The sequence below is a fragment of the Arvicola amphibius genome, chromosome 4 (assembly GCF_903992535.2).
Source record: "Arvicola amphibius chromosome 4, mArvAmp1.2, whole genome shotgun sequence".
Lineage (NCBI taxonomy): Eukaryota > Metazoa > Chordata > Mammalia > Rodentia > Cricetidae > Arvicola > Arvicola amphibius.
Genome location: NC_052050.1, coordinates 20,944,667 through 20,971,969, shown reverse-complemented (window position 1 = coordinate 20,971,969; position 27,303 = coordinate 20,944,667). Strand labels below are relative to the sequence as shown.

Below are 27,303 nucleotides of genomic sequence, written 5' to 3'. Positions count from 1 at the left end.
TGGGGTTGTGGCACTGGCTTTGACAACATGAAGGTGGATCTTAAGGGCATAAAGGACTGTGTACCAGCCCTGAGCTCCACAGTTGGAGAGACTGGACCCCAGACTGGAGTGGAGAATCCCTAGGCTAAGGGAGACCCAGAGCCTTCCTTAGAAGGGGGCTCCAGCAGAACCACCGAAAGGTTAAGAAGGACAAGTGTGGTAAGACAGGTCACTTGCACCAAAGCCAGGGCCACTTGAGGCGGAGGCAGGTGGATCTCTTGAGTTTGCCAGCCTGGTCTACAGAGTTCCAGACCAGCCAGGGCTACACAGTCAGGTCCAGCCTGACACCACTTTCACTGAGCCTCACCTCTACAGAGGAGCTGGAGCTTCCCCTCAACTCTGCCCCACTTTCACATCACCTTCCTTTGAAGGACTTTGGGGGCCTCTCTTCTCCATGCTCCTTTGCCATACCCCATGGTCAATTTCTAGTTTTGTTTTTGTTTTGAGACAGTATCTAGCTATATGGCCCAAACTGACTGAACTCGTGATCCAGATACCAGGATTATAGGCAGGCATCACCCCACCTGACTACCCCATGGTAAACACAGCTATTAGGTTCCCACCCACGCCCGTGTGACACCCTAGCTCCAGTGGCTGTTCAGAGAGCCCTAGAACATGGCAGGAGAGGCTGGCTTGTAGGGGCTGAGATGTGAGTCTGCACTGTGTAAGTCTGGTTGGGGTTGGGGTACGAGAGCACCATGTGGCTGGGGCTGTGATTTTGCATAGATCTTTGGGATTCATGGAGCTGCAGATGCAGGAAGCCCAGGACTAGCCCAGGAAAGGAGGATAGTGATGTCGTCAGGCCCAGTCTGAGTGAGAAGCAGCTACCCCTGGTTGGGTGGGAACCCAGACACTGCAAAAGGCAGTCTCTGGGATGTGGGGACAAGTGCCTGTCAGGAAGAGATAGGATGTGGCCATCCTGGGACCACTAATAGGGAGCAAAAAGGATGGGCCCTGCTGCAGTGCGGACAGCTCCCGCTGGGGTACGGAACAGAGCTGGGCCCAGGACAGGAGCTGGAAAGAGGGTGGCCGCTGCTGTTGCGGCAGGCCGGAGGGCCAGGGGCCCTGGCAGGGCACAGATGGCAGCAGCTGTGGTGGGCAGCGGACTGGGCAGGAAGCGGGCTGCAAGTGTCTTGGTGAGTTGCTTCTGCAAGGCCAATTTAGACTACAAAAAAGCAGAGAGAGAAATGGACAGGGTCTCCAATACCAGAGAAGCCCACCCCCTCCCTGGGCCACATCCAGGAGCTTTTTTGCCTCAGGGACATGACTTTTGGAGTTCCAAGTCTAACCGCCTCCTTCCCACCCCCAAACGGCCATTCCAGAGGGCTTGCTACGCCACCTGTCTTCCTGCCCAGCAGATGGACAACCTCAGGACAGGCAGAGCCAGGACACTGGGAGGGGGAGGAAGACATGGTCCCTAGAATAAGCACATCCACCCCTGGCTTTTGCCTCTCCTGTTATGGTAGTAGCCCACCCCACCCACCGGAAATTCCTGTGGTCATAGCCCAACCCTAACCTTGTCCCTCTGTCCCTGCCCAGGCAGCTGCAGGGCCAAACACCTTCCTGCTACACCCCAAGTCTTTCAGCTAGCCCTTCCTCCCACTCTCCCTAGTAGACTATTGCCTAGAGACAGATACCTTGAGGGCACTCACAGCCAATGCCGCCTGTTTCTGCAGTTTGCTATGCTGGCTGGAGGGCTTGGGGGACTTCCCAGCCAGGCGGTCTTTGTGCCTCCGGCTGTTCATGTGCTGACAGACAGACAGACAGACAGACAGACAGGCAGGATAGGGGTGAGATGAGGAAGGCCACAGAACCCCAAATTATTGTTGCCCAGATTATTAGAGTTCCTCTACCCACAGATCTCACATTCAACACACACGTGATGGGTTCTCTTGACGGGGCAGCCCTAGGCAACCAGCTTGCCCTGCCACATCCATCCATGAGTGGGCATCAACCCTTCGTCCCTTGCTCTGATGCCCACCCAACCCTGGCCTGCCTTCTCCTACCTGCTTGAGTTGGGTCTCTGAATTGACCTGGAGCTGACAGAGGGCACACTGGAAGGGAGGGCTAGGTCCCTGCCGGCCCCCACGATTTCCTAGCACTCTCTTTGTCTTGTGTCCAGCCCCTCCCTGCGACACAGGACGGCCCCGGCCCCTTCGGGGAGCCCCTTGGTGGCCTTCCACCATCCATCGGTGCTTGGCTCCTGAAAGAAAAGACAACAAGTCTGTCAGTACAGAAGGGAGACCACAGCACCAAACTAGGTTAGCTGGTTGCCCCTTGCAAACCTTGCTCTACATATAACGCCCCCAGCCAAACCACGTGGGCTTCCCTTCCCAGCATCTCTGGCTTGTCTATGGCTTCCTGTGGACATCTCTCAAGGAAGAAGGCCTTATAGGCATCTGAGCTAAAGTCTCTTCCTTTTGTTTTGAGCCAAGGAGAAGGGAGCAGGGTAGTCCTTAGCAATCTTCAGTTCTGGTTGCTGAGACTTCTCTTCCAGATGCCCCCTCCCTTGGGATCAAGGGACCCAGAAATACCTGTGTAGTAATAGTGGGTAGGGTTCCTGTCACCTAGCCATGGATGCCATGGGTCCTGGGAAGCACTGACCTGTGTTGTGAGCCTGAAGCTGTGAGGCTGAGTTTACTGTCACTTTACAAGTAGGGCAGTAGAGGCACCCCTTTTCGCTCCTGCCTTCACCATTTACCCCACTCCCCACAGCCACTTCTGCTGGCTCAGGCCCTGGTGCTTCCGTGCCAGGATCCGGGGAGCAGGGTGGGCAGGAAGAGGAGGAAGAGGAAGAGGAAGCAGCGGCATCCGAGAGGTCTGAGTGGGCCGGCTCTCTAACTGATGTGTCTGAGGTCGGAGGTAGCTGAAGTGAAGCGCCATGAGGAGGAGATGGAGCATCTGCAAGGAGATGGAACATATGGGGAGATTCCAGCCCCCGAGGCTCAGCACCACGATGGAGATGGTGTGGGAGGGTGGGAGGCTTCCTGCCGAAAGGAAAGCTAGCACTAAATTCTAGGTTCACCTTGTCACCATCTCTCTAGGCAAATGTGGGCCTCAGTTTCCCCATATAAAAATCATCAAACTGGAAGGAGCAGGATGCCCTGACATTCTAGTGCCTCAGTATTAAGTAAGCAGAAGTCACCAGAAAGTGTGCTAGAGTGTTTCTAAACTATCACAATAGTATCAACCTGGAGATTGTGAGTCCATCACACAGGAGAATGGTGTTAGTATATACGTGCAGTCCACTAACACAACAGTGAAAACAAAAAGCTACTACATGTGAACCCATGCACAAATCAGTGTTGGCATTTTTTGTTTGTTTTTGTTTTTATTTGGTCAGGTCTCATGTATCCCAGGCTGGTCATGAACTCACTATGTAGCTGAGGATGCCCTTGAACTTCTAACCCTACCTTCACCTCCTGAGTACTGTGATCATGGTTTAATGTTGGTGCTGGGATCAAACCCAGGATTTCCCATGTGGTACGTAAACACTCTACCCACTGAGCTACACAGCCAGCCCCTGTCCTTTATTTTCTTAGACAGGGTCTTATGCAACCAAAGCTAGCCTTGGACTCAGTGCACAGCCCAGCAGACCCAGAACTCTCCTTCCTTGGTCTATAAAGAGCATGGAGAACAGTAGGTGCTCATCAGCTAAGAAACAGGTGCTTCTCCCTCTGGCTCCCGGGGAAAAAACCTGACAACAAACATATCCACATTGGATTGCAGACTGCTGAGCTCTGGATTGTGGAGAACATACGCTCCTACTGTTTCAGCCACCTACTTCGTAGCCATTTGTTCTGCCACACTTAGGGAACTAACACAGGTAATAGTTGGGAAGGATCCTAGTTCAGGCTAGGAGTGCTTGGCAGCTTGTTACCTGGTCCAGATTGAGCCTGAGGAACACCAGGGACCAGTAGGTGTCTGCCCATGTGGGTATACACAGTAGGTGTCTGCCCATGTGGGTATACACAGTAGGTGTCTGCCCATGTGGGTATACACAGTAGGTGTCTGCCCATGTGGGTATACACAGAATGATTTCCTAGCCAGAAAGATGGTGAAAGGCTGGAGAATGGCTCAGCAGTCAGAAGAACTCTTGCAGCAGCTGGAATTTGATCCCCAGCACCCACACGAGGCCCCTCACAACCACTTGTACTCCAGCTCCAGGGGATCTTATACCTTCTTTTGGCTTCTATGGTCCATGGGCACCCACACATACAGATGCATGCACACACACAAAGCAAAACAACACAGTAACAACAACAAAGACAGCCCGAGTTTTATGAAAGAGAAAGAAGGATGGTGACGAGCCAGCCATGTAAGCCACTGTCAGAAGCTAGCCTCAATGTGGGGACTTGAGTTCAGGACTGACCTTTGCTCTGTGGGTTTCCGGGGCCTCCACTGGCAGGAGGTGAGGCTGAAGATGCCACTGTCCCATTTGGGGTCAAGTTTCGAGGTCTCTGCTTGCTCTTGGCAGCTTCGACAGCCTTGAGTTTTCTGGCATGTCTGTGGCCCTTGTAATGAGCTTCAGCCTGGTTCTGGAAAAGGGAGGGGAGGTCACATGCCTCATTCAGGAATGAGGTTAAGCAGAGGGATATGGGGTTAAAGGGGCACAAAGTTTGGGCACAACAAGTGAAGTCAGTGTCACCGTCATCACCACATGCATCTGGTCCAGAGGTTTACCAAGTGTGTCCTCACATGTGCTCCAGTGCAGGCGGCCTCTGCCTTCAGAGCAAACTTGGCCATTTGTAAGCTATGCTTCTTTTTTTTTTTTTTTTTTTTTTTTTTTTTTTGGTTTTTCAAGACAGGGTTTCCCTGTAGTTTCTAGAGCCTGTCCTGGAACTAGCTCTTGTAGACCAGGCTGGTCTCAAACTCACAGAGATCCGCCTGCCTCTGCCTCCCGAGTGCTGGGATTAAAGGCGTGCGCCACCGCCGCCCGGCTAAGCTATGCTTCTTTAGGTAGGTCACAGCCCCTCACTGAAATTTCTCACTCGGTGTGTGTGTGTGTGTGTGTGTGTGTGTGTGTGTGTGTGTGTATGTGTGTTCTGAACTGGGAACTGAACACAAAGTCTCATGGGTACTAGGCAATGCCTTCTACCTTCCACTAGGCCACATCTCTGGCCCTGTTTGCTTCTACTGTGTTCCCAGATCCAGAAGGGTTGAGCCCAGAGATGTTCACCAAGTGAGTCCCTTAGTGTCTGCCTGTATATACAGAATATTCTGGAAGTGGACTATTTATTGTGTGGTTCAGGCTGGTTTTAACTCATGATCCTTCCGCCTCAGCCCCCCAAGCGCTGGCATCACAGGTTTGCACCCGTGTGTCCGGCTTTAAGCTTTAAGCTAAACAGGATATGAACTGTTAGTCTAGTTTATAAAGTCACGGCTCCTGAATGTTAAGGGGTACACATATGGAAAGCACAGCAGTACTCATATTTTGGGCTTATGTACTCCAAAAACATTCATTCCATTGGTATTTTTTGAAACTGAACATTTGCAATTGTCCCAGCCATTCTGCCAGGGCCAAGGTATGGAGACATGTTCCTTCCAGCAGTTCTTTTTGCCTACTTTTTTTTTTTTTTAAATATTTATTTATTTATTTATTATGTATACAACATTCTGTCTGTGTGTACGTCTGCAGGCCAGAAGAGGGCACCAGATCTCATTACAGATGGTTGTGAGCCACCATGTGGTTGCTGGGAATTGAACTCAGGACCTTTGGAAGAGCAGGCAATGCTCTTAACCGCTGAGCCATCTCTCCAGCCCCCTCTTTTTGCCTACTTTTTATGTAATGATGTGGCCTAAGCATCTGGAGGAAAGACCACAGCTGGACTACTGGCATCCTCTCTACTTCACTAGGGGTCTCTACTTGTGGCTTCTCAACTCCTATTCCCCAAAGGTGGGAAAGACAAGCCTCCACTGCCTTTCCTTGAACTCTCTGGCTACAGTCCACAGTGGTAAATCCAACCCAAATCCCACAGTAAAGATCCTCCTCTCCCCCAGGATAGGCTATGGGAGGAGTATGCAGACCTTAGGGTCAGCCAGGACTGGGTTCAAATCCTAGCAATGCTATTTCCCAGCTGTGTCTTCAGGAAAACTATTTATCCACTCTGAGACTGTGTCCTCCTCAGAAAAGTGGAAATGGTAATTGTGCCTCTGTGCCTCTCACAGAGGAATCATGGGAGTCCATTAAGATGACGAAGTATAGTCATGTACATCTTTAATCCCAGCACTAGGGAGGCAGAAGCAGGTGGATCTCTATGAGTTCGAGGCCAACCTGGTCTATAGAGCGAGTTCCAGGACAGCCACATAGTGAGGCTGTTTCAACAAAAACAAAACTCACTGACACTGGGTATGGTGGTTTTGCACCTTTCATCCCAGCAGGGAGGCAGTGGCAGGTGGGTGGGTCTCGTGAGTTCAAGGCCAGCCTGGTTTCTATAGTAAATTCCACCACCTCCCCCCAGAAGATACTGGGGAGAATACATGCTACAAACATCTCAGGTCAAGACGAGAAATTCACACTATGGTCCCTGGGACATCCAAATGGTGGGTGCAGAGCAGAGGGGAGGAAAATGGAATCCCAGTAGGCTACATGTGGGCGGAGGTGTCTGAGAAGGGGTGGAGTCAGCAGAGGATGAGGTGTCAGAGCACAGCCCCTCTCCAGCAGCCCTAAGAAGACCTAGCTCCCTCCAACCCCCGTTTCCATGACTCCCTCTCACCGCTGAGTTGAACCTCAGGTGACAGATGTTACAGGAGATGAACAGCTTTTTCTTCAGAGGGGAGGGGACCCCAAATGTGTGACTGATGACAGCTTTCTGGACTGGATCCATCTGTGAGGGGGAACAAAGGGTAAGTTCCTCCTGCATGCTCCGGAATGCTGCATTTCCAAATGTGCTCAGTCTACCAGACCTCTCCTGTCCTGTGGCTGTACCCTTGTCGGTATAGACCAGATCTGTCAGGTGGCAAGGGGAATGGCCAAGGGTGACCTGAATGCCTAGAGCCATGGGCTGACTCTCATGACATCACCTTGACGTCTCTTGCTGCCCTTCTGGTCTTAGTTTTTGGGTTTTGGTTTCTCTTTTTGAAGGGACACAGCATTGGGACAAAGAGTGATCACAGACTATAGCAGGGAAGGATTCTTTTGGTGGAATTTCCTTTCTCCCAACCCAGTTTTTGTGTCTGAACCTGCTGGTGGGGGCAAGAAACCCTACTTCAGTAGCTCTGCCACTGTCCCAGAGTCTGGTGTCTGTTAAGGAGGATGAAAGTCATGGCCAGGGAGGCGAGGGGCCAAGCAGGACAGACAGCACAGGGAGATCTGAGGCCCCCCAAGAAGAAGGATTGTCTCTTTGGAATATGAACTTGAGTGTTTTCTTACTTTTCCTAACTGTATATATATATATATATATATATATATATATATATATATATATATATATATATATTTTTGGTTTTTCGAGACAGGGTTTCTCTGCAGCTTTAGAGCCTGTCCTGGAACTAGCTCTTGTAGACCAGGCTGGCCTCGAACTCACAGAGATCCGCCTGCCTCTGCCTCCCGAGTGCTGGGATTAAAGGCGTGCGCCACCACCGCCCGGCTCCTAACTGTATATTTTGTACATTCTTTCTTTCTGTTCTTTCTTTCTTTCTTTCTTTCTTTCTTTCTTTCTTTCTTTCTTTCTTTCTTTCTTTGAGGCAAGGTCTAATCTAGCTCAGGCCTTGGACGCCGTCTTCCTGCCTCTGCTTCCAAGTGTTGGGATTACAGGTATACGACATCATGCAATTTTCTTTCTTTCTTTTCTGTTTTCCTTTTGAGATAGAATCTCAAGTAGTCTAGGCTGGTCTTGAATTCACTTTGCAGCTGAGGATGACTTTAAATAGTCCCTCCTGCCTTTACCTCCCGAGTGCTGGGATTAAAGGCCTGTGCCACCCGATTTGTGTGGTGCTGAGAATCAAGCTCAGAGCTTTGCACCTGCCGGGCAAGCACTCTACCAGCTGAGCTACGTTCCAAGCCGCTTCAACATCTTGGTTTCTATGTCTTTTCTCAGGGGCCTAAGTTTTGCGGGGGGGGGGGGGGTTTATTTTGTTTTGTTTTTGAAACAGAGTCTCACAGCATAGCTCAGGCTGGCCTTTAATTCGCTGGTGTAGCCCAGGTTGTTCCTTCTGCCTTATTCTCCAGAATGCTGGCATTGAAGGTAGTGCCACCATGCTGTGCTTTAGGGGCTTGGGTTGTTGGAATCAAACCAGAAGGTGTCTGGGTCAGTCAAAAGGAACTTTCCAAACCTTCCCACGGGAAGAAACCAGAGGCAGAGAGGAGAACATGCTCTAGCGACTGCTCTGAAAACAGAGGTTCCATCCTGGACAGTGCCCAAGGTAGAGCAGACCAGCAGCAGGACCTTAGTGGGTGGTCTCAGCACCTGCCTTTGAGAGACTACGCCTTCGCGCAGTGAACAGATCTGTAAGTGACAGTAGGGGCTGAAGCCCCTAGGCCCATGCCCGAGTGTCTCATACTCCTCAGGACCTCTGTTCAAACCTGGAGGTGACAAAAAGAGGGAGACTCCTCCAGGTTACTGGGAGGGCATGTGACAGCTTCCTGAGGGTGGCATGGAGTTCATCCATGATTGCATCTGATTTTCAGAATTAAAAGGTGTGCTGCTCCTCAAATCTCATGGAGTACTCCTAACATTTGTCCTACACACCCACACACGAGTGCACACATGCACGTTCACACACACATACACACACACACACACACACACACACACCTGAGTGCATGCAGAGAAATATACAGATACCAAGCACATGAGCTTGAAGGCACTTACAGACTCACAGACAAGCAGAAAGATGCTCTTAGACACACAGATACTATACAACCATGAATGGGCTCTCAGTCACCTAAAACACATACATGCCAAGCACATTAGAGAAGGTATAAAGATATCCAAACCCCTCAGATTCACGTGCACACATATTACGTATAATCCCCTCGACACACAAAAGTCTTCACAAACAATACACAAATTTGCACCCACTCATAATATACAGACCTCCAGAAACACAAACTCCAACACAAAGACATAAGGTCTGGAATGACAGCTCAGCAGTTCAAAGCACTTGCTTGTGCAATCGTGAGGACTGGAGTTCGAATCCCAGCACCCACACAGCCAACCAGGTGCCCTAGGAAATCTGTAACCATAGCTCCAATGGGGATAGAGGCAGGAGGATTGCTGGCGCTTAGCTGATCTTCAGCCTTGCTGAGAAAACAGGAGCTCCAGGTTCAGGGAGAGGTCATAGAGGACATGCAATGACCTCTTCTGGCTGCTGTGCATGCACAGGCATGTGAACCCACACATGTGAACATACAGTGACTCAAACACATAACCACATAGAGAAATAATAAAATAATCTTTAACCCGAAAATCAAAGCCACAACCCAAGTGCACACAGACGCACCTGGATCACTCCCCCCGCCAAAAAAAATCATCTCTGGACAGTTGTGATGGTGGGGTAGGAACGACATTGTCTTCATCTCTAGCCAGGAGACAGCTGGGTTCCAGGTCCTATTTGGCAGCACCTAGGGCCAGCTGAATCACCTTCCTTGCCCCCCCGCCCCTCCCCCGCATATGTCCCCACCCTTCTGCCCAGCCCCTACCGTGCTGAAGTTGGGGAAGAGACTGAGCGGGGTGGTGCCATTGATGTGGAAGGCGAGCAAGTGCTTGAAGTCCAACGGGGTTTGCAGAGGCCGGGTGGGCAGGGTCAGGGAGGCCAGCAGGGGGCTGGGGGTGCTGGAGGCTGGGCCTGCTGCAGGAGGAAGAAGGGCAGGGTCTGAAATGAGAAGCCAGAGAGCTCTCTCCCACCTCTGCTGCCAGAATGAAAGGCTTTTACAGCCAGGACAGGAAGTCCTGGCTCCCTCTTTATTACTGCTCCAGCTGAACCAGAGTCACGGAGTCTACAGCTCAAGTGTCCTAGGCAGAAGAGCGACCCTCTTTCACAGACAGGGTTAGCACAGTGACCCAAATAGACACCCAAAGGGAGTTCAGCCAAGAGAGGGGTCAGAGGAGTCAGGGTTGACACACACACCACCATGGTGACAATATGTCATACTTTATCTCAAAGCACCAAACTCAGGGAGTGTAGGGAAAGGCCAGCCCCCTTTCCTCTCACTGATTGTACCCCCTCACTTCAGGCTCCACACCACTCACAGAAGAGATGAGAACAAACCCACGGCACGGGGCTGGAGAGATGGCGCAGTGGTTAAGAGCACTGGTCAGTCTACAGGACCTGGGTTTGATTCTCAGCACCCACATGGCAGCTCGCAACTGTAACTTCAGTTCCAGCAGACCCAATGCCTGCTTCAGACCTCTGCAGGCACCAGGCACACACATGGTGCCCATACATATATGCAGACAAAGCACTCATACATACAAAATAAATCTAAGAACTCCCACAAATTTAAAAAGAAAGAAAGAAACCCACAGCATTCTGAAAGTTTGGGTCTCTAGTTTTGGTGAGACCCCAAATCAGTCCTCAGGACACCCAGGAACAACACTGTGGTTTTGCAGTCTTTGCTCTTAACAGTGTAAAGCAAAGGCAAGAAAGGGCTGGGAACTAACAAATCAGATTTTAAGGAAGGGAAGAAAAAAAATGAAATCAATCCAAGTTATTGGAGACTTTCTTGAGCCCTGTAATTGCAAAACCAAAAGAAGTCCTTTTCAATTCTTAGGTGTTAATCCTCCGAAACATAAGACTGGTTTGTTTAGCATCTGTAGATGTATGCCTATAAACACAGTCATGTACAGAAAAGACAGCAGACAGCAGATGGGAGGGGGAGAGGGACGGAGGGTACCACTACCTCCCTGGAATCACTGTGTACTTGGCCTATTAATCTGTGCACAGCTAGCACTGTGCTATGGTCAGAAACAAGCACTGTCCTCTGGTTTACAATCTCTTAGGAAAAGAGACACTGCAAAGCATTGGGTGAGGAAATTCTCTGGAAGCCGTTGTTCACCTCCGTTCCCCCAGTTCCTAAAGCCCAACCTTCTTCCCTCCAACCAAAACCCCAGGGGAGGGTTCAAAGGAGGACAAGCAAACTCTGAAAGGCCAGATGGGACTGGAACTGTCCAGGCCCTACCTAGCACCTCTACCACTTGCCCAGGCTCCTCTTCCGTCACTGGCCAGGGGTCTGGTTTGGTGAAGAGCTGGGGACAGCGTAGTTAGGAGGTCAGCTTAAGTGTAGTATGTATGGGTAAAGTCGTATCTGCGATCCCTCCAGTTTCCACCCTCTGATGGCTAAGGGGAGGGAAGGCCACCCCCGAAGTCCCTCCCTCCATCTACTTTCTAAGTACTCTACGGCCAGTGCAACATCAAACTCTCAGTGGTGGCGCACGCCTTTAGTCCCGGCACTCGGGAGGCAGAGGCAGGTGGATCTCTGTGAGTTCGAGGCCAGCCTGGTCTACAAGAGCTAGTTCCAGGACAGGCTCCAAAGCTACAGAGAAACCCTGTCTCAAAAAACCAAAAACCAAACCAAAACAAACAAACAAACAAACAAAAAAAACCTCTCATGCAGCAGGGGCACATCCATCGCAATCTTCACCATGTGGCCGCCATAGCCTGCCTGGGGCCCTGCTCTGTCCCCACCGCCGCGGCTTGTGGCACCTGCGGCCCACCTTGTCCATTAGCCCAGTGCACGCCGGCAGCACCAAGGCTAGCTAGGGCTGCGAAGTCGGGAAAGATTTCTCACAGCTCGGAAATGCACACATGCTGGCTTGGCTCACAGGGCCCGTGGGCAGAGGGGCCTGAGACTAGCCACCATGCCCTTGAAGAACACGAACTTGCCCAGGGCACCGGTTCACCAGTGCCCAGCAGCAGTACCCACTTAACGCCCTCGTCGAGCGCACCCCATTCTTCCAGGTAGAGGCGGGATTCAAAGATTGTTGCCAACACGGCTACTGCATCCAGCGAGCGATCAGGGAATAACAGCCCCCACCCGTGCCCGTGGAGTCCAGAAAAAGCTTGCTGGAGGCGCTCCTAACCTCACGACAAAGCCTCTGAATTGCCCAGCAGCTCCACACCACGGTAGGTGAAACTTTCACCGTCTGCCTGTCCAGTTCCTGCAGGAAGCCTGGAGACGGGCCCCCGAAGACACACTGTGCTTGCAACGAAGTGAAGGCTGCCATCAACCACTGTCTGCAGCAAGACCATGTCCTGGTCTTTATGCTTCCAGACCAGGACAAGCTTCTGCACTGATGGCAGAGCGTAGAGCAGCAGGTGAAGGCTACAAAGGTGAACTATGAACTGGCACATGGCCGAGGCCAGGGCAGCGGTGGTCCAGGAGGCCAGGACAGTGACTCCCAAGGTGGGCACCAAGCAAAGCCAGGCCTCAGCCCCTACTTCCACAACAGTCAACAGGGACGGCCAATGTACTGGCCTAGGACCAGCCAAGTCAATAGCTGCAAGGTCCAAGGCTGCACGGAGCTCAGGGACCACGTGGGAACTAGGGTCACCATGCAGACAGAACGAGGCCTCTAATATGCTCTCATACTCACCCAAATAGACAAGGGGTTTAGGGTCAGTTGGGCCAGGGAAACAGTGAAGATCCATGGGCAGTGGGCAAGTGGCCCTGAGCTGCAGGCTGACACTCCCCAGTAGGTCACTGGGCAGCCAGGCCAGTTTGGGTGCAGATATGCCAAAAACCTGTAGGATGTCCAAGAGTTGGCAAGTGATAACCTTGCCCTCCTGGACCGCTACACTGCCAAAGAAAGTGATAGCAGGATGGCTTTCACATGGGGACACCAAAGTAGCAAACAGGGACAGAGCATGGGACTCTGCCCAGTCCCTGGTCTCTTCTAACACCAGCCCCTATGGGGATGCCTTCAGGTGTTGATAGGCCTCTGTGTGCAAGACACTGGCAGCAGTCACCTGGGACAGCCCAGGGAGTAAAAAGAACAGAGTTAAGCTTGTTCTCCAGGCTGCAGGGGCAGCAATGCAATGTTGTTGGATGAGTACAAGGTTGGGGCCAGGCAGACTCTTGGCTGTTTACTGATTGTGCTACCCTGGGCAAGTTTACCTGGCTGAGCTCCAGTTTTCTGGGCTCTCATACCTGCCTGCCCTCACCTCCCTAAACGGCTACCGTAAGTTGCAAATCTTCGTTATTGCATTGATGAATATGAAGTGATTTATTAACCGTAAAGAAGGCGAAGAAGCATGGATTTGTTGCTGCCTTGTTTCTCTGGTATTCTTTGCGGGTGTGCCCCAGTCTGCTTTATTCCTGCAGGGAGGGCATGACTCTCCCTTTATTTGCTAGCTCAGGTGCTCACTAACAGACACAGTCACTAGCAATTCCTGGCATCTCAAAGATGGCTCTCAAGGGTCCCAGCTCTGTGCTGTTCATCTCTGTAGAATGAATCTAATCTCCACCCCCCACCCCAAGACTCACACAGATGAACCTAGGATCCACAGCTCTAGGGGCCACGTGGGTGGTTCATAGCTTGGAGAGGGATCAGGGATAAAAGTGAGAAATGGCTGGAGAGTCCAGGTTCCAGACTATACAATGCCCTGCCCTGGAAGCAAGAAGACTTCCTTTCCCAGAAGATATCACAAAGCCAGACCTTTACCATCTCCTGTTTTTTTGTTTTTTTTTTTTTAAATATATTCTAGTCTGGCCTCAAGTTCACTGTGTAGCTAAAGATGACCTTGAACTTCTGATCCTCCTGCCTTATTCTCCCAAGTGCTAGGATTACAGGCATCTGCCACCACATCTATTTCTGAATTTTTTGTTTTGTATTTTTTTTTAATTTTTTTTTTTTTTTTGAGACAGAGTGTCTCTGTAGCTTTGGAACCTGTCCTGAAACTCACTTTGTAGATCAGGCTGGCCTCGAACTCACAGAGATCTAACCGTCTCTGCCTCCTAAATGCTGGGATTAAAGGTGTATGCTACCACCACCCAGCTGGCTTGTTTTGTTCTTGAGACAGGGTTTCTCTGTGTAACAGCCCTAGCTGCCTTGGAATTCACCTTGTAGACCAGGCTGGCCTCGAACTCACAGAGATCCTTCCTCCCTCTGCCTACCAAGCACTGGGATTAAAGACGTGTGTCCCCACGTCCAGCTGAATTTTTATCACCAGTTTACAACCTCTGTCCCAGGGAGTGGGAAGTGTGACTGCGTTCACCCAACAACAGGTGCCAGGTCTGGCTTCTTCATGGTTGTACTCAAGGTGGCTGGCGCAGTGCCAGGCACGTAGGCAGCCCTTGGTGAAGGTTTGACATAGTGGAGGTATGAATGAAGTGTGTTGGTTCCTACCCAGGGGCCTGGCATACTGGAGCTTTCCCGGGTGGCTCAATGCCTCCTTCCCCCTTGGTCCTCCCCTTACCTCTGGCTGCCGCCCACCTGCATATCCCTCACCCTCCTGGGGCTGTGTATTTGCCATGCTCTGTGCCCAGCCTTGCCTGACACAGGTTGAACCTCTACATCTCGAGCAGGACAGAACATGGGTTAACAGGTACATCCTCTTTGGCCATGTAGCACACAGTGGTTGGCACAGCCCCTTTGGCCAGGTCAGCCTCCATCTTGATGGCCCCAGTGGCGGGAGTGGTTGTCAGGCTGGGGTGGGTCCCTTTGCCTTCAGTAGGGCCTTCCAGAGTAGGCTGACCCTGGCTGTCTGCCAGCGTCTGTGGTGAGCTCCTGAGGTGACATGATGCAGCAGGGCACGGTGCTGAAAGTGTCAGTGCCCACCGTGACAGCATTCCCAGCTTTGCCATGCTTGTTGCACACCAGGGCCTGGCGACACTCTAGAGGGAGCACCAGCTTCCGCTCACAGGCAGAGTCCAATCAGGGAAAGTCCTCCTTCCATCGCTCATTGAAGTTCTGCTTGTGCTTCTTATTAGAGTTAGAGGTCTCTCCAGTGGGCTTCTTCCCAGGGGGCATCATGCTTGCTCTCAGGGTGGGGGACCCAGGACCCCTTCCAAATGCTCATGGCCCCTGCTTCCCTTGCCCACACGGCAACTCTCTAGAGAGAGAAGCTGGTGAGTAAGGGACAACCCACCAAGCCAAGGGGGACCATCCATCCAACTTAGCTTGGAAAATTTATTCCAGCTCTGCCATAGGAGACTGGAGATGAAAGAAACAAAGAGAGATGGTGGGGGGAGGGGAATAGGGACTACTCTGTCCATAAGGATGGAGAGTGTGAAGAGTAGCAGTGAGCCATAGTCGGAAGAGGTAAGGGAACCCATCTCCCTCTAAGGCCTCCCTCCATCCAGGACAAGGAAGAGACTGATTGGCTATGACTGCTGTAGCATCTCAGAACACAGTAGAGACTTTTTAGCCCAAACTGAATCACAAAGACAGATGTGATTCTCAAAGCTCCTGAGTATTTTGTTGCTGAACCAGGGCTACAGCACAGACTGATTTCTAACCCATGGGATGTTGTCCTCAAAGTCCATAGACACCTGTCTGATCAGAAGGAAGTCAACGTGGAGCCGAGTGTCCCAAGGCCATCTGCTTTTCCCTGGGACATCTGTCCCTACACGCACACACACAGGTGCTGCCTCACACGTATGAGTACTGGCGTGTGGGCATAGGAAAAGCAGCCCAGGAACAGGAAGCACAGTGAGGACAGACTGTGGGTTGGGCTGCAGATGGAGTACAACCAGCTGGTTGCCTCTACCTTCCCAGAGACGTGAGACCGAGATGCGTCTCTGAGATCAGAAGGTCTTGTCCGGTTGGATCGGACATGCCAGCTGTACCTTGTAGAGATGTGACATTTGTCTTCTCCTGCGAAATAGCAGCACCACCAGCAGCAACTACAGCTTATCCAGTCAATGGAAACTGAGCCAGGCCCTGGGTTAAGAGCATACATGATTCTCCAAGGAGACCAAGATTATTACTGTCTGTGGGTAGGGAAACTGAGACTGGGGACTAAGTCACGCCCTAAGGTTTCTCAAGCGGCAGGCAGTGGAGTACAGTCAGAACGCTCCTTTTCCTGCTGCCACAGGCCACACTGCAAAGGGCAGGCTGCCTCGCCTCTCGCTCCAGCAGACCTGCTAGGCCCAGGCCCTGCTCTCACCCTCTTGCACTGGTCACTGAAGGAGCCTCTGATTCTGCACTGTTCCCCTACAGCCAGAGAGCAGCCAGCTCACGCCAATCCAGATGTGGGACTCCCTTGCTTTTGCCTCTGGGACCTTACCCTTTAAGTCAAACACCTTGCCAAGAGCCAAGACTTCCCCAGCCTCTGAATGGCTCTGTATTTTTAGTACTCCTGTCTGCTCAACCACTTCCAAAAAGGCTATGTCATAAAGCTGCTGAAGTTGTTGCTGTGTTCTCTCTCTCTCTCTCTCTCTCTCTCTCTCTCTCTCTCTCTCTCTCTCTCTCTCTCTCTCTCTCTCTCCATCTCTGACTCTCTGGAGATTGAACCCAGGTTCCCAAACACTCTAGGCACCCTCATCCCCTGTAACTTTCCCCAGAGCCTAGAATTCCCAGTCTCCTCTCCTTGATCAGCTCCCCCATAACTCCTTGAGAGCATCTCACACAGCCCCTCTCCTACCCTGATATCCACAGCTGGGCTGGCATCTGGCCTCCTGTCTGAGGCAATTCTCTGTGGGCAGCAGTTCTCTGTGTATCTGCAACGGAATGCTTTCACCCAGGAAGTCCCGGCCTTTTCCATCACCGCCCCTGCTTGTTCCCCCAGCCCACCCCGTCCACGGTTGTGGTTCTGTTACTTCACATCATTCCACTCCCTGTCTTCCTTCCCTCCTGTGTGTTCCCCAAGGGCAGGAAAGACAACCAGCTTCTTTTTTCTTTTTCTCTCTTTGAGACAGGGTCTCATGTGTAGACCAGGCTGGTCTCAAACACGTTACAAAAAGGATGACCTTGAACAACTTATTCGCCTACTTCTAGCCCCTGATTACAGGTGTGTCCACCACATCCAGCCCTAAGCATGCTGGAGCTCGAAACCAGGGGTTCCTGCATGTTAGGCAAGTGCTCTATGAGCTGAGGCACATCCCCAGGCCAATAACTTCTTCATGTGTGAACCCCAGATACGGCAATAGTACCTGACTTCTAAACAAGTGTCACAAAATCTGGAGAAAAAGAATTTTAAAAAGAAAGCTCTGTGTGTGTGTGTGTGTGTGTGTGTGTGTGTGTTTGCCTGTGCACGCACCTGCTCAAACACACATAGGTAACAGTTTGACCTTGGGCACCTGCTAGGGGGTTAAAATGGCTTCCTCCCTCATCTTTTCTTCCCAGCAAGCTGCAATTCCAACATTTTATCCTTCCCACCACCCACAAGGTGTGAGAATGGGAGACAAATGCAAGATCAAGATCAGGTGACAGATCCTTCCCATAATTCCTAGAACCTGAGTGTCCCCACCCTATCCTGCAGCAAGATGAGCACACCAAAGTGAAAACGCTAAGATCTTTTCAGCCAAAGACTGTGTGTTGAACCTGGGAAGCTGAAGGCCAAACTGACACTATTCTAGACAGCTGTCCTTAGACCCCGGGATGCTTCATTAGAATTCAGGAACAGGAGAGCAGGCATCTTGTGGAAAAACAAACATCACCCTGGCTGCCACCCAATAGAGAGGATCCAAGGAAACCACGTTTTGCAGTTGGGCCATAATTGGAAAAGATCGATGCCCACCCTGAGATTCGCAGGCACCCACATGAACAGTGACAGACACAGATGCCAGGCCCAAATGCACATACATCTCCCCACGGTGAAGCCACGTCCAAAGTACATGATGCTCATGCAGCGACGCACATGCCCTCAGGGACCCAGTGTGAGCCTGCACGTACGCATGGATGAGCATGATCAACAGATCAATGGACACAGACCCTTTGAGACGTCTCTGGACCACCAGAAGCCATAAGCATGAGCTGAGAGGCACGCACCTTGGCAAAAAAAGACGCAAACACCCTGAGATTGATACCCAGGACAAGTGCGTGCACACACGTCCTTAGAAAACCAGATGCATCTGACTCTCACGTGATCATGCGACCCAACAATCTCCTTACCCTCTCATTTCACTCCCAGCCGCAGGGCAGAGGCAGAGGCAGGGACCTCCCAGAAGCACGCATATGTGCACATGCATGCACACATAAAAATAACAATGGTAATTTTATTCCATATAAAACAAAAACTCAGGAGGGGCTCATGAGGCCTACACCTCCCTGAGGGTCTACAAGCGGTTAGTGCTTCCTCCTCGGGCAGGGAGAGGCATTTTCTCTGGTGGTACAGCCGTGGGTAAGGCACCCGTAAGCCTGTAAATAACCTCTCCTGTATGCATGCTCCAGCAAGCAACCTTAATGAAACTCATTGGCTCGCCAAGAGAGAAAAGAACAACAGAACGTGGAAGTGGAAGAAGGGGGGCAGGAGTGGACTAGAGAGATGGGAAACCAACACACAGCAAGCATGAAAATTTCATGATGAAACCCGTTAGTATGCAGAATGGATACGTGCTCAAAATTTTTTTAATCGGCAAAGAAAAATGGAAATCCAGAGGGAGGGTCAAAGATGGGGTGGGCTAGTAAGTGGCAACGGAGGTGAGGGGCAGATTGAACTGAGACCCAATGCTTGCCCACGCCACTCCCCAGCAGGATTCTAAGTACTGCCAGGCCAAGGGTTCCTCCTCACATTCACCAGAACCTTCTCTCTCACTTCCAGGATGTCTAGAGTGTGCTGATGCTTCCCTTCAGGCCCTGGCCAAGCTAGAGCTACTCCAAACCCAGTAGCTAGAGAACCCCACTATGCCCCCTTAGGCCCCCTGCCTCCAGACCTTTGTCCCTGGAGGAGGTTTCCAGAGACCTGTGAAAGCTGCCTCCCTCAAAAAAAAAAAAAAAAAAAAAAAAAAAAAAAAATCCTGCAAGCCAGGTGTAGTACACGCCTATAACCCCAGCACTTTCGAAGCTGAGACAGGATGGTGAGTTCAAATCCATCCTAGGCTATACAGAGTAAGTCCAAACCCAGCCTGGGCTGCGGCAAGAATTTGTGGGAGCTGGGGTGGGCAGTCGGGGAGAAAAACGAAAACAAAAGACCTGGTAAGACCCTGTATGGGGAGGCAGGTAGGGTGCAGGGACACAGGTAAAGCAGGGTGGGAGGGCACTGGTCTGACCCTGGTGTAGACGCTGCCTCTCAGCTAGGTGCTTTCTGCCCCATCTTGTCTTCTCTGTCTCTCTCCACAGAGGAGGTAACAGCTCTTTAGCCCCATCCAGTGCCTCCCCTCCCTTGGCCCTTAGAGGAGGGGAAGGGATGATTTCCTATAAGGAGTCTTTAGCTCAGGTTCCCACCACACCTTACCCAGATGCACAGCACCCTTGAGTCTCAGGGCACATTCTCCAGCTGTCCTTCCTCTTCTTTATCCTTTGTCTCAGCCACAGTCCAGGCTAGTAGGACTGGGGTAAGGTCGGAGAGTACTGATTTTGGGTCCCCAACAGATAACCTCTGGGGACCAACAGCAGCAGGGAAAAGGTGGGTGGGGAGAGGGAGATGACCACCCTTTCCTGGAGGCCTCTAAGCCCAGTCCCCACTCCCCAGCTCAGGTGACCTCAGCACTTACCCAAGAGCATTCTCAGCCTTTGGAGACACCACTGAGCAGCACACAGGGCAGGAGCAAATGAAATCCAGCCAGAGTGACAGAGGGAAGGGGGATGTGAGGGACAGGAGGGGAGGGCTTGAGGGAGGGACTCCCAGTTAGGCTGGAAAGCCCTGCTCCCCTTTGCCAGAAAAGGAGTGAGCACTCCCTGATTTCTGAGTCCCGACCGTGGGGACTGAGCAGGGTGTGATCTTTGCCAGGCTGCAGGAGTGTGAGAGAATGGGGAAACCTGGGACAGAGGAGACTGAGGAGTGCGGAGTGCGGTCTACTCACCCCCTCCCGTGCCCCAGGGTCCCTGCCTAGTGCTTCTTGTGCTGAGACAAAAGGCTGGCTTTGTCCACAGAAACCTCCAGGGACAGAGGTACTAGCCCCCCCCCCTACATACCTCACCCCTGCACTGCTGAAAGGCTCCCCTGCTGCTGGACTTGCCGATGCTCTTCTGCTCACCCTGTTTCCTCTCCTGGTCACCACCTCATATTTACCTGCTTTTACTGAAGGGGAAACAGGCTCAGAGAAGTGCCACAGAGGGGTCGCCACTGAGATGGGGAGGGGGGAGCCTAGGTTAGCCCCTTAGATCTGTTAGTAACTCTGCAATGTCAGGAAGGAAGTGGGGAATGGGGAATAGTCTGCCTGAGCAGCTAGAACTTCTGACACCTGGCGGCTGGGGGCGAGGGAGGGGGTGCTGGGGGGAATCCCATCCCTTCTCTCTGCTGCCGCTTGCTCTTTCCTCTTCCCCCTCCAGGTGCTGATAACTGACACCCTACTCACCTGAGCACCTGGTGGCTGTGCCTGGCAGGATGGGACAGGGGTGTGGGGGGGGGCATTGGAAAAGGGGAGACAACCAAGCCGCAGCTTGGATCCAGTCTCCAATTCCAAACCCTGTCTGTGCCCAGTGCTGGGGGGTGGAATGTGGGGACACCAATTTAGCATCCTCTCTCCATCAGACAATGACCAGACTAACTCATAATCTCAGGGCAGACAATATCTGCCCCACAAAGCAAGCCCAGGGAAGAATTGACGGCGGCAGGAAGGGGCTCTGAGGGGGAAGGAGTTGTCTGTGTGAGTAAAGGAAAGAAACTCAAGCCCAGAGTTAATGAACCCACCCAGAGACACGCACGGAAGTTCTGCCTTCTTCCAGGCAGAGATCTAAACTAAGCCCCCTAATTCTCTACCCAGACAGCCTCGCCTCTCTGGGTGGTCTGGAAGGGAGGCAGGTCTCACCTGGGGGAAGAGGATGTTTTGGCTGTCTCGGGAGAATGTAGGATATTTCTGTCACCTGCCACCAAAGGAGGGTGCAGTAGGAGGCAGTAGCTGGGCTTGGTGGTCTGGAGGGGAATACTATTTCTTTGAAACTTGCACCTGAAGGCCTCAGGATGATGGGGCTGAAAACGGGCGGGGTGGGGGGATTTGGGGGGGAGGTACCTCAGTGAAGAGGAATCAGCAACCCAGAGATATGGGAGGGGCAGGGGGAGGGCTTCCAGAGGCTCCTGGGGGGACTGAAATTAATCCATCTGTGGGGAGCAGTGGGTGAGGAAGTCTCATCAAGCCAGTGACTCAGGCATGACCCAAGTCTTTTATTTCCAGGGCTCATGGTACAGCCAGAGGCTTCAAAGATCAAAGTCGGAGAGGAGAAGAGGGCTGGGGAGTGCGGAAGTCTCCACTCTCAATGCCATAACTGCAGTTATCTCTGCCTCTCTGTCTGCCTGTCCCTCCCAGTGTCTGTCTCACATTCTCCCTCCAGGGTTCCTCTAGCCACCTCAGTAAACCAGAGCTCAAGGCATTGCTGAAGTCCCTTCCTGTTCCTTCAGGTTTCTGTTACCGTGGCACAGTGGATGATGAGGAAAAGGGCCTGGGCTCATTCTAAATTGGATAGTGCCATTGACTTTACCCAGCGTCAGAGAGGAAGAGGCTGACTTTAGGAAGCCACCCTTCCTTAACCATCTAGAGGGGCACAAGGCGGCTAGTGGTTCCCTTTCTCTCTCTCTCTCTCTCTCTCTCTCTCTCTCTCTCTCTCTCTCTCTCCTCTCTCTCTCTCTGGGGCACAAGGTGGCTAGTGGTTCCCTTTCTTTCTTTCTCTCTCTCTCTCTCTCTTTCTCTCTCTCTCCTTCCTTCCTTCCTCCCTTCCTTCTTTCCTTCCTTCCTTTCTTTCTTTTATGTATTTATTTTGAGACAACATCTCACTACGTAGCCCTGGCTGTCTTAGAACTCACTGCAAAGACCAGGCAGGCCTTGAACTCACAGATAGATCCACCTGCCTCTGCCTCCTGAGTGCTGGGGTTAAAGGCATGTATGACTGCCACACTGGGCCTGGTTCCCCCACTTTAAGCTGAGGAAACACAGAACAGAGATGGTGGGGGGCCTGGTTCCCCACTTTAAGTTGAGGAAACAGAGATGCGGTCATGAGCACCTGTATAATCGTCTTGCTGGACCTATTTTCTCAGGCCAACCTGCTTTCCCATACTCAGACACCACATCGTGATATTCTCTCTCTCTCTCTCTCTCTCTCTCTCTCTCTCTCTCTCTCTCTCTCTCTCTCTCTCTCTCTCTCTCAACAAGGCTTACTATATAGCCTTAGCTAACCTGAAATGCTCGACATATACCAGACCTTGAACTCCCAGGAAGCCTCTTGTCCTTGCCTCCCAAATGTTGGGATAACAGGCATATGCCACCATGACCAACCAGCTCGACTTCTCTTCATGCGCGTTGGCTGCTCTCTTCTGCCAGGGCAGGGGTGTGAGATAGGATCGAGAGTCAGACACTTGGGATCAAGACCCAGCTAGCTGGCTTTGGATATCATTCTCTCTGAGCCCCCATAGTCCTGTGTGCAGAATGAGAACTGAACATGGTCATCTGTAGAGTCGGGATCAGGGCTGCCTGCCGGATGCTGACCTGCTTTGTGAACAGTTCGGCTCTCCCTAATGCTCTCTGGGGCACTGGAAGGTCACAGCTTCTCATCCAGGTGTCCCTGTGACAATCACTGTGCTACCTCACCATCTGGGCTGGAGCCAGAAAGCTGCGCCTGCCTGCGCCTTTGTGTCTGCAGGTGTTGGAGTAGTTTAGGGTGGGGTCTGTGTGCGGTGAGTAGCGTCACTGGCTTCATTCTCATTGATGGAGGTTCCTGGTGCCCACATCCCCTGAGGTCAGGGTAAGCCAGTAAAGGATAGCCCAAGACACATTCGGCTTCCTGGGTGGCAGACAGGTGAGGCAGATGTGGAGCCTTGGGGGACTGCCAAGAGGTGGAGATGGAGACGCGCGGAACCCAAGTGTGACAGTGAGAACTCCTGCAGCTGGTCATGGCTAAGGAAGTGGGCCTCTGACCTGAGCCAGAGAGGAGCTCAAGGAGGAAAGGGGCACGCCTACCTCATTAGCTCCTCCCACATGCCCCCCCCCTCAGGAAGGAGCAGGAGAGGGGTCCTGGCTTCACTGCCTGTGACTGCCTGTCACTAGGGAAGCCTCTAGCCCCAGAGGACCCTAATCAAAGTGACAGCTCTGGCTACAAGAGACAAGGACCTCTGGTCTCCTTATGTGGTGTGGCATCCCAGACAGTGAGTGCATAGGAACTAAGCAACTTGTTGAGAGATCCTCACAGACTGCACTCCCCCCACCTCCCACCCCTGCCCCCACCAAGGGTCCTTGAATTAGGTGGGAATCTCTCCATTTTCCTAGGGAGCTTCAGTAGCCCCAGCCTGATCCCACACCAGGCTGGGGACAGTTTTCAGCAAGATTCAAAGCCCTGTGCCTTTTCTCCTCCCTACTGACTTGGGTGGCTCCTAGCTAGCATCTCCCTATCCTGGGAGATGTACCTGAAACCATGGCCCAGGGAAGGCCCAGAATTAACCAGACCACTGGAGGTGGCAGTTTCTCCCACCAGAGCTTCTGAATAACAGGATTATTAGAAACCTGAGGCCTGGAGTCCTGGCCCTAAACCCAGCTGTCATTCCCTTCTACTCCCATGACGCTGGCCATACCTCTCAGCATGGCTAATGGAATGGTCTCGTTCCATATCTGCCTCCCCTGCCCAGCTGTAAGTGCCCAGGGGCAGGCACCAAGCATCCATCTGAAGGTATCTCAGCACTTTGCACTGGGCTAGCCTAGCGTCTCTGATTTCTTTTTTTTTTTTTTTTTTTGGTTTTGTTTTTTCGAGACAGGGTTTCTCTGTAGCTTTGGAGCCTGTCCTGGAACTAGCTCTTGTAGACCAGGCTGGTCTCGAACTCATGGTCTCTGATTTCTTGACACACCTTGGATACATGGTGACTTAACTGGGCTAAAATCTGGAGTGGGACATCACATTCCTTGGTGACTCCCAAACCAACACCACCAACACAGAGGAACCCTGTCTCAAACAACAACAAAAAAGTGAGCCCCCGAACAGCGGCTTCAACCTCATGAACAGCAGCTTGAACCTCAATAGATAAATAGATATATTTAATGAATAAATGTGTGACTTGTTAAAGGACAACCTTGCTACGTAATCCAGGCTGGCCTTGAATGTATAGCCATCCTGCCTCGGCATCCCGATTACAGGCATGTGCCATCCACCCAGCTTAAATGAATGACCTTTGAAGCAAACCCTGTCCTTCAGAAATATTGATCCATTAGACCGCTCAGTCACAGTCTTGGGAGTCCAACTCTTAAATGCCTCCTTGGAAGCGCTAATCCCCACTGCCAATCTTCCTGCCACTTGCTGTGGATGTGACCTCTGCCTGAAACGCCCCTCACCTGTCACGCTCATCACTCTCCTTGCTCTGAGGTCTTTGTGTCCCTGGGAGCGTGTCTCAACTCCCATCATGCTAAGGAGGCACTGTATAAATGTCGCCCAACGATTAGGAACTCTCAAGGTTCAGGGAAGCCTCTAGCAAGACCACCCAGCTGGGCTGCAAAATGGGTTTCTTGAAACCACCTCCAGAATCTGGGTACCAATACCCCCTGTCTCCCCCTCCTAGGCCTGCGTGTGGATCTGTCCTCCCTGGCAGCCTGCAGCTCGTGACCCCTTGTGCCTGTCAGCCTGCATCAGCCTCGCAGAAGCATTCACCCAGCTCCCCCAGAACACTGCACTGCAGCCAGCTGCCCCTCCAGCACTGGCAGCTAAACCCCTACAAAGTCACCCCAGCCTGGGAGAGGCAGAAATCCTGGCTGGGAGTCTGGTTGCCACGGAAAGAGCAGCTCCTGTTGTTCCTAGATTGGAGTGCTGTGCACCATGCTGACCTCTGCCTGAAAAGCAGGAGTTTGGAGCACCCTGAAGGTGAGGCCATTGTCTGGAAGGCTGTCCCTGCCAGGAAGCTTCAGGCTGGAGAAATGTTATAAATGTCCTAATCATAAACACCACCCACAGGGAGAGCTCCTAGAACTGAAGAGACCTCAAGAAGAGACCTCACCCTGGCAGTGGTGGTGTATGCCTTTAATCCTAGCATTCGGCGGGCAGAGGCAGGCGGATCTCTGTGAGTTCAAGGCCAGCCTGGTCTACAGAGCTAGTGCCAGGACATCTAGGGCTGTTACACTGTTACACAGGGAAACCCTGTCTCGGGCACGGGTGAGGGGATGGGGGGTGGGGAGAGGATGGAGATGGGGGTGGACGGGGTATGACACTTCAAGACTCCCACATCCCAAGAGATCCCATAGAAAGCTGTGCAGAAGCAAAACAAAACTTTCTTTGGTTTTGCAGTGCTGAACCCAGGTCTCGTGCGGGGTAGGCGCCATGCCGCCAAGCTACAACCCGTGACGGTTGAGGGAAGCCACAGACTCAGGGTTCTTTAAAGGGACCCAGAACTGATTTAAAGGGTGCTAAGCTCAGCGCCACTCCTCACTGACCTGGCCCTGCGGAGGTCTTGCCCAGGCTGAGCTGCCGAAGCCTCCGCTGGTGGGCGCGTCCCCCACAATGCACCTGGGCCTGGGCAGCAGAGTTCAGCTGGATGTTGCAGACGTCGCAGAGGGTGTAGGAAGGTCGTTTCCTTTCCCGCTTAGGCTTCGACGATTCTGGAGAGTGAGGGGGGCACTCAGGTGCAGCAGTTGTGGGGGGCTCCTTCTCACCTGAGGGGGATGGGCTCAGTGGCCGCTTCATACCTGAGCAGATAGAGAGAGGGAGACAGACATGTGATGACTGAGCGGATCGAGATCTGGAGACGCTGGTGGGTGTGCCAGGTGACCCCACCTGACTTCCAAACACACCCCTCAGCCAAAATGTCAAGAGGAAACATGATGTTGGGGTGGTCTGTTTTAGGCAGAATAGCACTGAAATACAGCAGCACCGGCAAGACAATGGAAATGATTGCACACTGGGAGGCCTGCGGCACACAGGATCTGAGCGTGAATCTCGGAGAAGAAGATGGGGTCTAGGGGATGAGGTGGCACTGGGAAACAGCAGCAGACCAGTGGAGTCATGTTTTGGGAAGCCATTGTCCTGTTCTCAGCCTGGAGGCAGGAACTGACAATCCTGTGACAGACAGGCATGGGGATCTTGCTGGAGACACAACAGCCCTGTGGCAGAAGCCCAACCGTCTTGAGCCCTTTACCTAGCAGGTGACATTCACCAGTAGTGACAGCCTGCAGAGACATCCCAACCCCTGTCCCACATGGCTTAAGATGCCCCTACTGACCTGGGTCTGCTGGATGCAGCATCCGCACACTTCCCCAACCTGGACTCGCACGTCCTCTTTCAGGCAATTATCCCCATTTTCCAGATAATCTCTCCTCCTCCTAACTCATTTCTTTCACTTTCTCTCACTTGTCTGCTTCTGTTTCTATTCAGGAGCTGGCTGCCAAATTCCAGTTCTCAGACACAACTTGTAATATTCACTTAGTTCCTGGTGTGTGCATATGTATGTGCGCATCTGTGTGCGTTTACACATGTGTGTGCATATGTGTGAGTGTACACATGTATGTTCACATGTGTACATGTGCGTGCATTTATGCGTGTGTGACTTGTGCATGTGTGTGTATGTGTGCACGTTCATATGTGGTATGTGTGTGCATTTATACATGTGCATATGTGTGTGTACATATGTATGTGTTTCCTGCCTCATCTTCACTGGGAGACTTCCTGAAGTCAGTGCCTGTTCTCCTCAGACTTGAGCAACCCCGAAGTTTGGGGAAAGTATGGCTGAGTCCATTTCTCTAGTTACAGATGAACTGGGCAAACGTTTTCCATTCATGTTGAAGCGCTAACCTTAAGTAGAGCAGAATGTGACTGCATTTGGACAAAAGACTTTTTAAATTCCAGGCAGGGTTCTTCTTGGAACTCTGTAGACCAGGCTGGTCTTGAACTCATAGATATTCACTTGCCTCTGCCTCTCAAGTACTGGGATTAAAGACGTGCACCACCACCACCCAACTCAAATACTGTCTTTATAAGACAAAAAAATTTGAACAAGGCTATTTCAGAAGAAATTGATCCTGAGCCTGGGTGTAACACACACCTGTTATCCCAGCTTTAGTAGAGGCTTAGGCAGGAGATCAGGAGTTGGAAGTCACCCTGGGCTACATAATAAAATGTCTTTTTTTTTTTTTGGTTTTTTTTTCTTTTTTTTTTTCTTTTCTTTTTTTTTTTTTTGTTTTTTTTTTTTTCGAGACAGGGTTTCCCTGTAGTTTCTAGAGCCTGTCCTGGAACTAGCTCTTGTAGACCAGGCTGGCCTCGAACTCAGAGATCCGCCTGCCTCTGCCTCCCGAGTGCTGGGATTAAAGGCATGCGCCACCAC

At 51.8% G+C, this 27,303-nt stretch overlaps 1 protein-coding gene across 6 annotated transcripts; it reads right to left on the bottom strand.

Annotated features, from left to right (window-relative positions):
• Positions 1 to 967: 967 nt before the first annotated feature.
• Positions 968 to 25,670, bottom strand: Znf385c (zinc finger protein 385C). Of its 6 annotated transcripts, none has more exons than XM_038328757.1 (8): positions 25,421 to 25,670; positions 9,683 to 9,831; positions 6,756 to 6,866; positions 4,412 to 4,577; positions 2,644 to 2,940; positions 2,046 to 2,242; positions 1,677 to 1,787; positions 968 to 1,204 (listed from the first exon to the last, which is right to left on the bottom strand). In XM_038328757.1, the coding sequence occupies exons 1-8, from the start codon at positions 25,668 to 25,670 to the stop codon at positions 968 to 970; spliced, it is 1,518 nt and encodes a 505-aa protein (XP_038184685.1). The 6 variants fall into 6 exon arrangements, with proteins under 6 accessions (XP_038184685.1, XP_038184687.1, XP_041910941.1 ...); XM_038328759.1 differs by having other exon boundaries at positions 1,692 to 1,787; XM_042055007.1 differs by having other exon boundaries at positions 4,412 to 4,571.
• Positions 25,671 to 27,303: the final 1,633 nt, after the last annotated feature.